Source organism: Lynx canadensis, chromosome E3 (assembly GCF_007474595.2).
Source record: "Lynx canadensis isolate LIC74 chromosome E3, mLynCan4.pri.v2, whole genome shotgun sequence".
Lineage (NCBI taxonomy): Eukaryota > Metazoa > Chordata > Mammalia > Carnivora > Felidae > Lynx > Lynx canadensis.
Genome location: NC_044318.1, coordinates 22,683,661 through 22,695,755, shown reverse-complemented (window position 1 = coordinate 22,695,755; position 12,095 = coordinate 22,683,661). Strand labels below are relative to the sequence as shown.

Genomic DNA, 12,095 nt, shown 5'->3' with positions numbered 1-12,095 from the left:
CCGCAGGGCCAGACGCTCTAGGCTGCGGCGGGCCTTGGAAAGGGCCTCCTCATCTCGCTGGTTTCCGGTACCCGGTGGCTACTCTAGCCTGCACCAGGGCCTCGAAACTCTATCCCCTAAGGTGGCTTCTCGTGGTTGACGCCTCTTCCTTTGTCCCGACTTTCCTTCGAGAGGCCGCCTGGTGGCATCCACCCCCTGCCCATGACTGCTTTTGGGGTCCCTTTTAGGAGCAAGCGGAGAAGCCCCTCAGCTGTCCGAGGGTCACCCCCCTCTGAGCACTCGATGGGTTTGCACGGACTAGGAAGGTGGCGGAACTGAGCGTATAGGTGCCCTTCCCTCTCGCAGCTCTTCTCTATGGTCGCTTCCTTCGGTGACGGGAAAAGGGGTCCCGGCGCCTGCGCAGAAGCGGCCTGGGAGCTAGTCGCGGAGTGCGGGGGGAGGGGCAGGGAGCGGGAGCTGCCGCCGCCGCCGGAGCTAACCGCGGGGACCGAGATGCAGGTGGGACCGGAACCGGAACCCCCCCCTCTTCAAGTACCTCTTCCCTCGCCGCGACCCGGCCCCGGCGCCTGAGAGGAGCCCTGGGTGGGGGCGGGCGTGGGGGGTGGGGGCAGAGGCAGGAGGGGCGCTCGGCCCCGGAGAGTGCAGCAGACGGGGCTGGTCCCGAGGCGGCTGCGGCCCCGGGGAATGGGCGGGTCGAGGGTGTCCAGGGAGTAGGGTCGGGTCGGAGTGCATTGACCACCGGGCCCAGAGGGTCCGAGCCGGGAGCGGAGCCTGCACCCTCCACCACCCGCCCTTCGGGAAATTTCAGAACTGAGCCCAGAGGCAGGTGCACCGGGGGAATGTGTCTGAGGCTTGCTTGGCAGAAGAGAAACTGAGTCACTAGCTCAGGAGCCGCAGGGTCAGCGGGCCTGAAGGGGGCCGGGTCTGCCAGTGGTGCAGAGGGTTGGGCGGGCCTGTGTGAGCCGAGGTGGCCACTGCCTGGAGATCGCTCTCCCTGCTGCGTCTGCACCTCTTGGCTCGGTTCCCCTGTGCTCCATGACTCTTGCGTCTCCTGGCTTCTCGTTGGTTTGGAATTGTCCCTGTGGTTGGAGCCATCTGAATGTGTAGGATCTAGGCCAAGGAGGAAGGGGAGGGGTCGCTGGTTGTGGGTCTGAGCAGGAGTCTGAGGTTTGGGGAGACTTTCCTGAGCTGTCCTCCCCGCAGCCCTGGTGCCAGTCATCATCCAACGTAATATGGGGGAGGAACACTAACAAAGAGCCATGGGTTATAAATGCCAGGCCCAGCTCTGCCACTTGCTAGTTGTAAGAGCTTGGGAAGCCTCTTCCTTTCTCTGATTTCTCTCTTGGAAAAATTGGAACCCATAAAGATAGTAATAATGGGGCAGGCATTTATGGTGTGCTTGCTTTCTGCCAAGCCCTGACAGGTTCCGTTTGATTCTCCCCGCGAGTCTAGGAGTTAGGGATCATGAGCTCTGTTTTATAGATACACGCCCGCAGTTCCGAGAGGACATAGGATCTGTTCAAGATCACGCAGCTAATAGGTGGCCGAGCTGGGATTTCACCCCAGGTCCAACTCCACGTCCCACAGCCTTAACCACCAGGCTCACCAGCCTTTAGGGCACCCTCCCCAGTGAAAGAAGAGGAAGTGAGAAACCCTAGGGCCCCAGCTCCCTGTTATGTTTTATTTACTTTGTGGCCAAGAAAGACTTGCCCTGACCCAACCCACAGTCTTCCCCCGCCTGGTGCTGCCTGGTGCTGCTGCTTCTGGGCCCCAGGCTGAAGGCACAAAGAACTGGGCTGTGGCCATTCCAAGCCTCTGTCACACCGTGCTGGGGTGCTGGGCCCTGGGGTCCGCTTTCAGGACAGTTCTGGTTTCAGTCCATCATCCATTCCGCCTCTTGACTGAGCAGACTCCCTCCCCAGAGCTGGACCTCAGGACGCGCGAGGCAGGGTCTCTAAGCGCTGCAGACCTAGCTCCCTGAGAGCTGGGGCAGGGAGGGGCTGTGACAGGCTGGTCCAGCCAGTCCCTGGGGACGAGGACTATGCAGTGGGCAAAACCGTAGACTTGGAGTTCTGAGACTTCTCTGAGCTTCGGTTTCCTCACCTATTATCAAGGTTACTAAAGCCTGTTGCAGGGAAAGGTAAGAACACATGGGAAGCATGTGATAAACCTCGAAGGACCTGTTTTGGAGAAGGGAGGTGGTGTGAGTGGTAAAGACTCCTTTTTAGAGGCAGGTGCTTTGCGGCCGCGTGTCGCTCTTGGAACCAGAACCAGGGGGAGTGGGTTGGGAAGGCAGCGGGGCAGGTGCACCTCCCTCCCCCCCCCCACCCCCCCCCCCGGGGAGCCAGCTGAATGGGGTGTGTGGGGTGTGAGGCTCTGGGAAAGGGAAGGGAGGCGGTGTGGTGTGTTCCCCACTGCTTTCCGAGGAGTCCAGACCAGAGTGGGGAGTCCGCTCGGGGTGGGGCTCTGCCCCCAGTCCCACCTCAGCAGTGACTCGGTGTATGTGCCTCTCTTCCTTCTGCAGCTGCTGTCGCTCACCCCGTGTCTTCTGGCCGCTTCCCTCTTTGCTGCCCCTCCCCACAGGCTCCCCCTCTCCACCTCCTGGGGACCATCATGAATGGTGCCCCTTCCCCGGAGGACGGGGCCTCCCCCTCCCCTCCCCCTTTGCCACCACCCCCTCCCCCGAGTTGGCGGGAGTTCTGTGAGTCCCACGCCCGGGCTGCCGCCCTGGATTTTGCCCGCCGTTTTCGCCTCTACCTGGCCTCCCACCCCCAGTATGCAGGGCCCGGGGCTGAGGCTGCCTTCTCCCGCCGTTTTGCTGAGCTCTTCCTGCAGCATTTTGAAGCTGAGGTGGCCCGGGCCTCCGGCTCCCTCTCACCACCCATCCTGGCTCCCCTGAGTCCCGGTGTGGAGATCCCGCCACACGACCTGTCCCTTGAGAGCTGCAGGGTGGGTGGGCCCCTGGCTGTGCTGGGCCCTTCTCGATCATCTGAGGACCTGGCCGGCCCCCTCCCTTCCTCAGTCTCTTCCTCTTCTACGACCTCCTCGAAGCCGAAGCTAAAGAAACGCTTCTCTCTCCGCTCCGTGGGTCGCTCGGTCCGCGGTTCAGTCCGCGGCATCCTGCAGTGGCGGGGGACCGTTGACCCACCCTCCCCGGCTGGGCCCCTCGAGACCTCATCGGGCCCCCCAGTCCTGGGTGGAAACAGCAACTCCAACTCCTCTGGCGGGGCTGGGACCATTGGCAGGGGACTGGTTAGTGATGGAACATCCCCCGGGGACAGATGGACTCACCGATTTGAGAGGCTGAGACTCAGTCGGGGCGGGGGGGCCTTGAAGGATGGAGCAGGGATGGTGCAGAGGGAAGAGCTGCTGAGTTTCATGGGGGCCGAAGAGGCAGCCCCGGACCCAGCCGGAGTGGGCCGGGGAGGAGGGGCAGCTGGGCCTACCTCAGGGGGAGGAGGGCAGCCTCAGTGGCAGAAGTGTCGCTTACTGCTTCGAAGTGAAGGAGAAGGAGGAGGAGGAAGCCGTCTGGAGTTCTTTGTACCGCCCAAGGTGAGGCCTGAGGAGGGTGGGGAACCGAGGAGGGTGGGGAACCGCCGGGAGCGGGGCGATCGAGCCACCGGAGTGGGACAGCCCACACGCGTAGCCCTGCTCGCTTTGGTTTCTAAAGCTCCTGACTCTGGGGTAGCAGCTGTGGGCAGGACCGCAAAAGTAGTGCTGTGGTCCTTTGTCTGACTCCCTTAGGGCTTGGGAGGGAAGTGAAAGGGGGTCCCTGCACACCGAAAGTTTGGCTCTTGCTTTCTTTCCCAACTTAGGCGTCTCGGCCTCGACTCAGCATTCCCTGCTCTACCATCACGGACGTGCGGACAACCACAGCCCTGGAGATGCCTGACCGGGAGAACACGTTTGTGGTTAAGGTAGGGGCTCTGGGCTCCTGCCCCCTCGGGGAGCGCTTGTTCTGGGGAGAAAGCTAGGACAGCACACTGAAACAAGGAACTTGGTGACAGGAGGTGCCTGTATGTTGCCCAGGGCCTCGAGAGTGTGTCTGGGGCAGTAGCCCCTCCGGGAGGAGGAAAGGGGGGGAGGGTGTTCTTGCTGTCAGCAGGGGTGGCTAAGGGCCTCCGGACCTGGAAGTGGCCCGTGGGCCTCCTCTTGTCCCCATAGGTGGAAGGCCCCTCCGAGTACATCCTGGAGACAGTTGATGCTCTACATGTGAAGGCCTGGGTGTCTGACATCCAAGAATGCCTGAGCCCGGGGTGAGTGAGGAGCCTGACTGCTGTCACTGAGGGGACCCGGTGGGGGTGGGGAGCAGCCTTGGGGCTGTCACTGGTGAGTTGCCTCACAACACCATTTTCCCTGTCTCTGCAGACCCTGCCCCGCTACCAGTCCCCGCCCCATGACACTCCCCCTGGCCCCTGGGACCTCATTCCTTACGAGGGAGAATACAGACAGCCTGGAGCTGCCCTGCCTCAATCACTCAGAGAGCCTGCCCAGCCAGGATCTGCTGCTGGGACCCAGCGAGAGCAATGACCGCCTGTCGCAGGGTAAGGGCGGAGCCTTAGAGCGCCGTGAACTTCAGAACCCCACCGTGCCAGGCCCTCCCTCCCGACTCTACCGCGCACCCCAGTCCCACCCCTCAGCCGCCTCTTGTCACCCACCGACTGCCCGTCCCTTGTCCCCGTACGTGCCACACCGCAGTTTGCCACTTAGAACCGTCGCCATCGCCGCCTCGCACGAACCCCAGGCGAACTCCCGTCCAGCCTTCCGTGTCCGGCCTTTTCTCCTTTTCCGTAAGCCTTGTGCAGATGTCCACTCTGGCTGGACATAGTGGTTCCCTTCTCCGAGCTCCCGGAACACTTCGTACACATCTTTGTTTTGTTCTTACCGTGCATTTCTGTACACGTGTCAACGGCACGAGATCTTCTCTCGACTCTGTACTTCTTGGCCTGACTAAAGATGCACAGGCCCTACCCACACACAGGCACGCCCAAAGACATGCATCTGCCTGGCCCAGTTCACCTTTGTAGACTCCATTATACTGTCTCTCCTGCTCCTCTGTTCTGGGTGTAGGGTTCATGGTGCCTGGCTGTGATCACTGAGGAAACAAATGGATTAAAGAATGTTGGAGCTAGGATGGACCTTACGAGTCATTAGGTCCAATCTCCTCGTTTCCAGACCCCTCAGGCAGCTAAGACCAGGGAGGGGAAATGGCTTTTCTGAGGTCACCTGAGAGTCACTGACAAAGACGGGGGCCACGCCGGTCCGCTTCCTGCACCACTACACCTGTCTTCTGAGCGCTGACAACGTACGCCATTGCCGTAGGCTCAGGCCTGCCACCAGCAGACATTCAGCAATGCCCTGCTACCTCCCTGACCTTGTGCGAGGCTCTGGGGCAGGATAGGGGAGCCCGGAGATGCCTGAGACGAGCTTCTTGCCTTCCGTGGGCTCCCGGTCTAGTTGAGTTGACGGGCTCTCGCTCCCTCTGGAAAGCAGGACGCTAACACGGAGAGCCTGTACTTCGTGTTCTCTGAGCAGCACAGGCAGAGAGCTTCCCGGGAGCTCAGAGGAAGCGGAGAGTCGGGGAAGGTGGGATAGACAGGATACTACACAGAGGAGGTGAGAGGAAAGAACAGGGCTTGGAGGAGGAGGCAGAGGGCGAGAGCACAGCCCTGCAATGGGGGCGGGGGAGCCCGGGAGCCCTGGGCAAATCGGAGAGGATGCTCAGGCTAGCATAGAGAGCACAGGGACACGAGTTAACGTGAAGGTCAGGTCGCCTAGGTTGGGCAGATCGGTAGGAGGATCTCTGATGTCTCTGAGGGTTGGAGAGTTGGTCCTGAAGGCCGGAAAAGGACCCTATGTGATGCGAAAATATCCGAGGGATTCTTCGCGACGCCCACCTCCGCGACAGTCGCTGTCATTTCAGCTGTCGATTCAGAGAAACTAGAGGTGCGTTGGACTCCAGGCCCTCCGGACGGTCCGTCTGTGGTCCCTCAGCAGGGCCTGAGGCAGAAGTCGGGAGCCGGAGGGGGAGAACAGCAGCGGCCGCCGCCGACAGAAGGACCCGGCATTCCGGCCGGCCGACCGTGCCGGTGCGCGCAGGACAGACTGGCTGGTGGCCGACCAGTCCTGGCAAAGAGTAGTTTCTCGGCTTCTCAACCTGGCCCTCCTCCCTTGTTTTCCAGGGGCTTACGGGGGCCTCTCAGACCGCCCCTCGGCGTCCATCTCCCCCAGCTCCGCCTCCATCGCCGCCTCCCATTTTGACTCCATGGAACTGCTTCCCCCAGAGTTGCCCCCCCGTATCCCCATCGAAGAGGGACCCCCAGCAGGCACAGCCCATCCCCTCTCAGCTCCCTACCCACCCCTGGACACTCCGGAGACGGCCACAGGTACCAGAGGTGAGAATGTGTGTCTGCGTCCAGGCCCGGTTGCCCGCCCTCGGGAGACTCTCCTCTCGGGATCCTGAAGGATCTGACCCGGGGGAGGGAGGTGACGTGTGAGGGGAAAGCAAGGCTTTTCTTCTCCCAGGATGGGGGAGGCTTCCCTGACACCCCGGTTTCCCTCCCTCTCTCCTTCCTGAAGGATCATTCCTGTTCCAGGGGGAGTCAGAGGGAGGTGAAGGGGACCAGCCCCTCTCAGGGTATCCTTGGTTCCACGGGATGCTCTCTCGACTCAAGGCCGCCCAGCTAGTGCTGGCCGGAGGCACCGGCTCCCATGGCGTCTTCCTGGTACGTCAGAGTGAGACGAGACGGGGTGAATACGTCCTCACTTTCAACTTCCAGGGCAAGGCCAAGGTGAGTGAGGAAGAGTCCGTGCGGCACGCAGTGAGCCCGCGGGTGGAGCGGGGGAACGTGGCCGTGCAGGGGAGAGGGGCTCCCGCTTCACTCTGCTCATCCTGCCCTCAGCACCTGCGCCTGTCGCTGAACGAGGAGGGTCAGTGCCGGGTCCAGCACTTGTGGTTCCAGTCCATTTTCGATATGCTCGAGCATTTCCGAGTGCACCCCATCCCTCTGGAGTCTGGAGGCTCCAGTGACGTTGTTCTTGTCAGCTATGTCGTGTCCTCCCAGCGACAGCAGGGTGAGCAGAGCAGGTCTGCAGGGGAGGAGGTGCCCGTGCACCCAAGAAGCGAGGAGGTGTGTGTGCCAGCAAGACGGGGCGGGGGGCTGTGAGGAGGAGAGGCTTCGTTAGGGAGAGTAGGGCAGAGCAGGCTCCTGGGTGTTGGGCTCTTGGAGGGGAGGCAGGACACTGAGGACGTAGGGAGGCAGAGGTTCCTCACTGGAGCCGGGAGGAAGCAGAAGCTGGGCCGGTGCATCCCCATTCCATCAGACCCCTCTGTTCCATCATCTGTGTGTCTCTTGGATCGGTCCTCTCCAGTCTTGTCTCTGCCCTTTGTCACAATCTCACCTTGGGCCTGCCCTCCTGGGGGATGCTCGGTCTGATCCCCCCCCCCCTCCTCCCTCGATGTCTGACGTCCCTGTCTGATCTCTCCTTTTCCCCACCCCAACGTCCCATCTGTCCCCACGTTGCCCCTCCCCCTCCCCCAGGCCGGGAGCAGGCCGGGAGCCATGCAGGGGTGTGCGAGGGAGATCGATGCTACCCCGATGCCTCCTCCACCCTCATGCCCTTCGGAGCGAGTGACTGTGTGTAAGTGTGGTCCTCCTCTCACCGCCGCCCATGATCCATCTTCCATGGACGGGGGGGTTGCTCAGGAGACGGGATGTGGGGGAGATAGCACGTGGCTTCTGGGGGGATGAGTGCAGGGGAGGCCGCCGCAAGAGCTGGCCTCCCCTCCACAGTCTGTCTTCTTACCGTTCCTATCCAGAACCGAACACCTCCCATGACCCACCCCAGCCCCCTGAACCCCCTTCATGGACAGATCCCCCACATCCTGGGGCAGAAGAGGCGTCGGGGGCGCCAGAAGTGGCGGCAGCAGCAGCCGCAGCAGCCAAAGAGAGGCAAGAGAAAGAGAAAGCGGGCAGTGGAGGGGTCCAGGAAGAGCTGGTCCCCGTGGTTGAGCTGGTCCCCGTGGTTGAATTGGAAGAGGCCGTAGCGCCAGGCACGGAGACCCCGGGAGGCGCTGGATCTGGTGGGGACCCCGGGGCCACCCCAATGGTGCAGCTGCAGCAGTTACCACTAGGGGGCGATGGAGAAGAAGGGGGCCATCCCAGAGCCATTAATAACCAGTACTCCTTCGTGTGAGACACCCTACCCCGCTCTTTCTCCACTCTTCTTGCTCCCCAGCCCTTAGTTCATGAGATTGGGGCTGGGCAGGGATGTAGAGGAGCGGTAGGAATCCCCTCCCCACGTGCTTCCTGACCCTTGACGGCCAAGGGCATATATGTTGGTACAAGAAGAGGTTCAAGAGCCCTGTTAACTTCCCCGGTTCGTACACTACAGGTGCCCCATCCCCTGGGCAGGGGATTTGGGCTCCATTACCTCCCTGAGGGGCTCTTATGGTCAGCCCCACCCCTGGGGGCCTTTTCCCCATTAACCACCCCCCCAGCCCGAGGAAGGGTGAGGGGGAAGGGCTGTCCGTTATATTAAGGTGGTTGTTGTTGTTGTTTTAAACAAAATGGAGAAGCATAAATAAATAAAAGGGTTTATCTCAGTTCCGTCGTGATGGCTGTGGCCACTGTTTGCAGCGGGGGCTGGGGCAGGTGGGGCAGGAAAGCAGCCCACTCGGCGTTGCCCGCTCCAGAGCTGAGAGGCCAGAAGGCTGCGTCAGATCAAGTCCCTGTTGCCCTCCAGCCCTGTGCTTTCGGCCCATTGCTCCCCCGTGGGCGGTCCTGTTTGTTGAGCGGTAAGCGCAGAGCCCAATAGTGCTTCTCGGGGTTTGCGGCCAAGTTCTCTTAACGGGACCGGACAGTGAACAGCAGGATCGGCAACCTCCAAGGACCCTTCTTGCTCTAAGTTCTTCAGTTAAGGCTTCCCACCCGAGGGAGAAAGCAGGCAGAGGGAGATCGTGGGGGCGGGGTTGGGGCACAGTGGCCGTGTTGGGAGAGGTTGAATGTGGCAGCCACAGAGTCTGGCTGCAGAGGGGCCCAGGGCAGGCTGGCTGCTCCCCTTCTCGGGGCCAGGCTGGGAAGCTGGGGGGTAGATGACTCCTAGCTTTTCCTCTCCTTTGCTGTTTGGCCTAGGCCAGGTGTTAGCCTCTCCAGGCCTCAGGATCCTCACCTGTAAAATGGGCAGTTTCGTTTGGGTTGGAGCTGCTGATACGATTTGCTTGGCCTGGACAGTGTTTCCATTGGGATTTCACCTACAAGTTCAGATGACTGGCGTCTCCAGAAAATCAGAAGATCCACCCTCACGTGCTCCTCCGCTCTCTTTCCACATCTGCTCCATCCCTACTGGCCCACTTCACTCACGTGGCCTTCCCAGCCCCGTGGGCCGGAGTTTGCAACCCCTTTCACTCCTTGCAGTGCCCCCATTAAACCCAGGCTCTGCCCTCTGCCTCTGAGCTGCCATGGGTTTGCAGCCCTGTGGGTGGTGGGTGTCCACAAGGAGGGGCCGGGTTCCGAAGAATCCCGCCTGTTGGGCTTCGCCCTCTCCCCTCCTCACCTCCACCCAGCGCTGCCTCTCACCTTCCTTCCCCGGGGAAGCAGGGAGCCTACGTTCTCACGCCCCTCAGCCACCGTTCCCCCACCTCCAGGAGGCCCTACCCATGCTTATGACCTTGCTATTCTGGGCCTTGCGTCCTGTTGGGAGATGGACAGGAGACAGCTGGGCTCGCAGGCCACCCAGGCTGGGGGCTAGCTGGGGGAAGCCTGCTGGCTCTCCCAGTTTTGTCTAATCCCTGGGGCTCCCCCAAACCTTGGCCTCAGGAGACTGGGGATAGACTTGACCTTGCAAAGGAGGGGATGGTATGGACATCTGGGTGCTGTATTCTGGAAAGTGAGGTGGTGAGTGAAGGCTGTGGCGCCCCAGGGTAAGCAGGACATGATCCCCTCCTAATCTAGCAGCAACTGGTGCTATGAGGCTCCCCCTCCCCCTAAACCCCGCAAGCAAGCGTCAGGAACCTGCCTTCTGCAGTGGGTGGGGGAGGGGGACAAGGAGCACCCCGCACTCCAGGACCTGCATGTCTTGGCTGGAAGAGCCTCAGAGACTGTTTCCCTCTAGCCTTGCTATAAGGATGGTTGAGCTGAAGTTTGGGACCGGTCAGGGAGTGGCCAGGCTCTGTGTCCCTGTCCTTCAGAACCAGGCCTCTCCCATTAGCTTCAGCCCCCATAGGAGGGGAGGCACACCCACAACCGTGGGCTTGGAGACCCCAGCGGGAGGGATCCAAGAGAACCAGTGCCTTCCCGGTCCGCACCCCCAGGCTCCCTGACGGCCAGCCTTTTGCAGCTCTTGTCGTGTGGCTCTCCCTCTCTGGCTTCAGCTTTCCCTCTGGGAAGCTGGGGGAGGTAGGAGTCACCTTAAAGGGCCCGGCTGGCAGCAGTGTCCTGTAAAGCCTTCCTCCCTTCGGCCTCCTGCTCTCAACTCCCTCAAAGCTGCGATCCCTCCAGTCTTCCCCCCCCCCCCCTTCTCCATGTTTGGGCATTCCTGCTCCTTTAAGACTGTGCCCCTGTCACTTCTCCAGGTGGTGGCGGGGAGAAGCCAGAGAGCACCAAAAGGCTTGGCAGATGCTGAGCCTGATTCTGGCCTAAGAAGGTGGGTGCTGGGCCAGATGGAGGTGCCTGTGGATGTGACCCCACTGTCTGAGCCCCCATCCCCAGGTCACAGCTTAAGGGAGGGGTTTGTTAGAACCATGGAAAGGGGGACAGAAGGAGCACCGTGTCCTCAACTCACCCAGAAGGCTCCCCTCCCCGCCAAGTCCAGGCAGAGAGAAGGAGAAGTATGGGGGGCTAAATCCTTAAGTGCCACCCACCCCTGCTGGCCAGCCCGCTCCCCCAAAGTGAGGCTTCCCTTTCCTTTGCTCGCCGTCTCCTCTGTCATTGTCTGCTTAGGAACTTGAGTGCCAGGGAGGGAAGCAGCCTGGAGAACCCTTTCAGTGGCCTGGACTGCTGACTGTCCATCTTAGGAAGCCGGAGGCCTAGACGCAGGAAGGACTTGAGGCTCCTTCTTCCCTTCCCTGACCTTCCACTGCTACTCTCACTGAACCTCTCTCCTCTCTCCACCCTCCTTTCCTCCCCTGCCCACAGCCCAGGCTACCCTCTGCTCCTCCAGCAGCTGCCCTGGTAGCAACCAAAAGACGCCCCCATCCCGGAGCAGGGGTGGGGGTGGGGGGCTCAGAGCAGCTGCTTCTACGAGGAAGCTGACACCAAGGCCAGCCGCTCAGCAACAACTTGTGGCTTTGCACCCAGCCCTGGGCCCCCACCCACCTGGCTGCCGCATGCCAGCTCCCTGCTGTCCCTTTTCCCCATTGCTCCTCAGACTTCCCTCTGACCCGGGCAGCCCTGTCTCCGTTTCCCCAGCTCTGTTCTGTCCTTATTTCCCCTAGACCTGTCCCCATCGAGCTACCCCCTCCCCATTCCTTCCGTCTGGGACCTCTACCCTATCCAGCTTCCCAGCCCCCTTCCCTTGACACCCCTTCCTCCCTCATGCCTCTTCCTGTGGGATGTGCCCGGCACCTGAGCAGCTCTGATCCTCTCTCCCCTGGAGGAGATACTTCAGGGTCGGGGGGAGTGCAGACCACACATCATCTGGGGTCTGCCATGTGAGCCCCTTGAATTAAAGAATACAGTGGGGGATGAGGTGACCCTCATTCCATGACTGGGGGTGACTCCCGCCCCCAACCTGAAACATTTATCCCTCTCCCTCTGCCATCAGCACATTCTGTAGCCTCTTGGATTACCTGGCTGTCTGGGTATCCCATTTTCTTGGGTGGGGGGGGATTCCCTATCAGGGATGGGGGGGCCCCCGAAGGCTACATTCCCAGAGGCTGAGTTAGAGCAATGGGGAGGGGGGGTAGTTTGGGGGAGAGACAGGCAGTCCTGGCTTTGCTCACCAGGGCTTGGACACTAAATCCCTTGTTGATGGCTGCAGCAACCCCTCCCGAGGGTAGGGTTACCATCTTCTGCCCTGTCCCCTTGACCCTCTCCCCTCCCTACTTCCCCTTGTCCCTCTAGAACCATTTCCTCTGGCCCCCAAAAGGATGTTGT

General features: G+C 61.3%; 1 protein-coding gene across 5 annotated transcripts; it reads left to right on the top strand.

The window, feature by feature from the left end:
• The first annotated feature begins 396 nt into the window (after positions 1-396).
• SH2B1 (SH2B adaptor protein 1) lies at positions 397-8,612 on the top strand. Of its 5 annotated transcripts, none has more exons than XM_030300042.1 (9): positions 397-498; positions 2,525-3,552; positions 3,816-3,917; positions 4,165-4,256; positions 4,369-4,544; positions 6,183-6,395; positions 6,580-6,791; positions 6,903-7,074; positions 7,820-8,612. In XM_030300042.1, the coding sequence occupies exons 2-9, from the start codon at positions 2,614-2,616 to the stop codon at positions 8,194-8,196; spliced, it is 2,283 nt and encodes a 760-aa protein (XP_030155902.1). In that variant the 5' UTR covers positions 397-498; positions 2,525-2,613; the 3' UTR covers positions 8,197-8,612. The 5 variants fall into 5 exon arrangements, with proteins under 5 accessions (XP_030155902.1, XP_030155904.1, XP_030155903.1 ...); XM_030300044.1 differs by lacking the exon at positions 397-498 and adding an exon at positions 7,542-7,641 and having other exon boundaries at positions 615-3,552; positions 6,903-7,130; positions 7,820-7,912; XM_030300041.1 differs by lacking the exon at positions 397-498 and adding an exon at positions 616-2,140.
• The last annotated feature ends 3,483 nt before the right edge of the window (positions 8,613-12,095 follow it).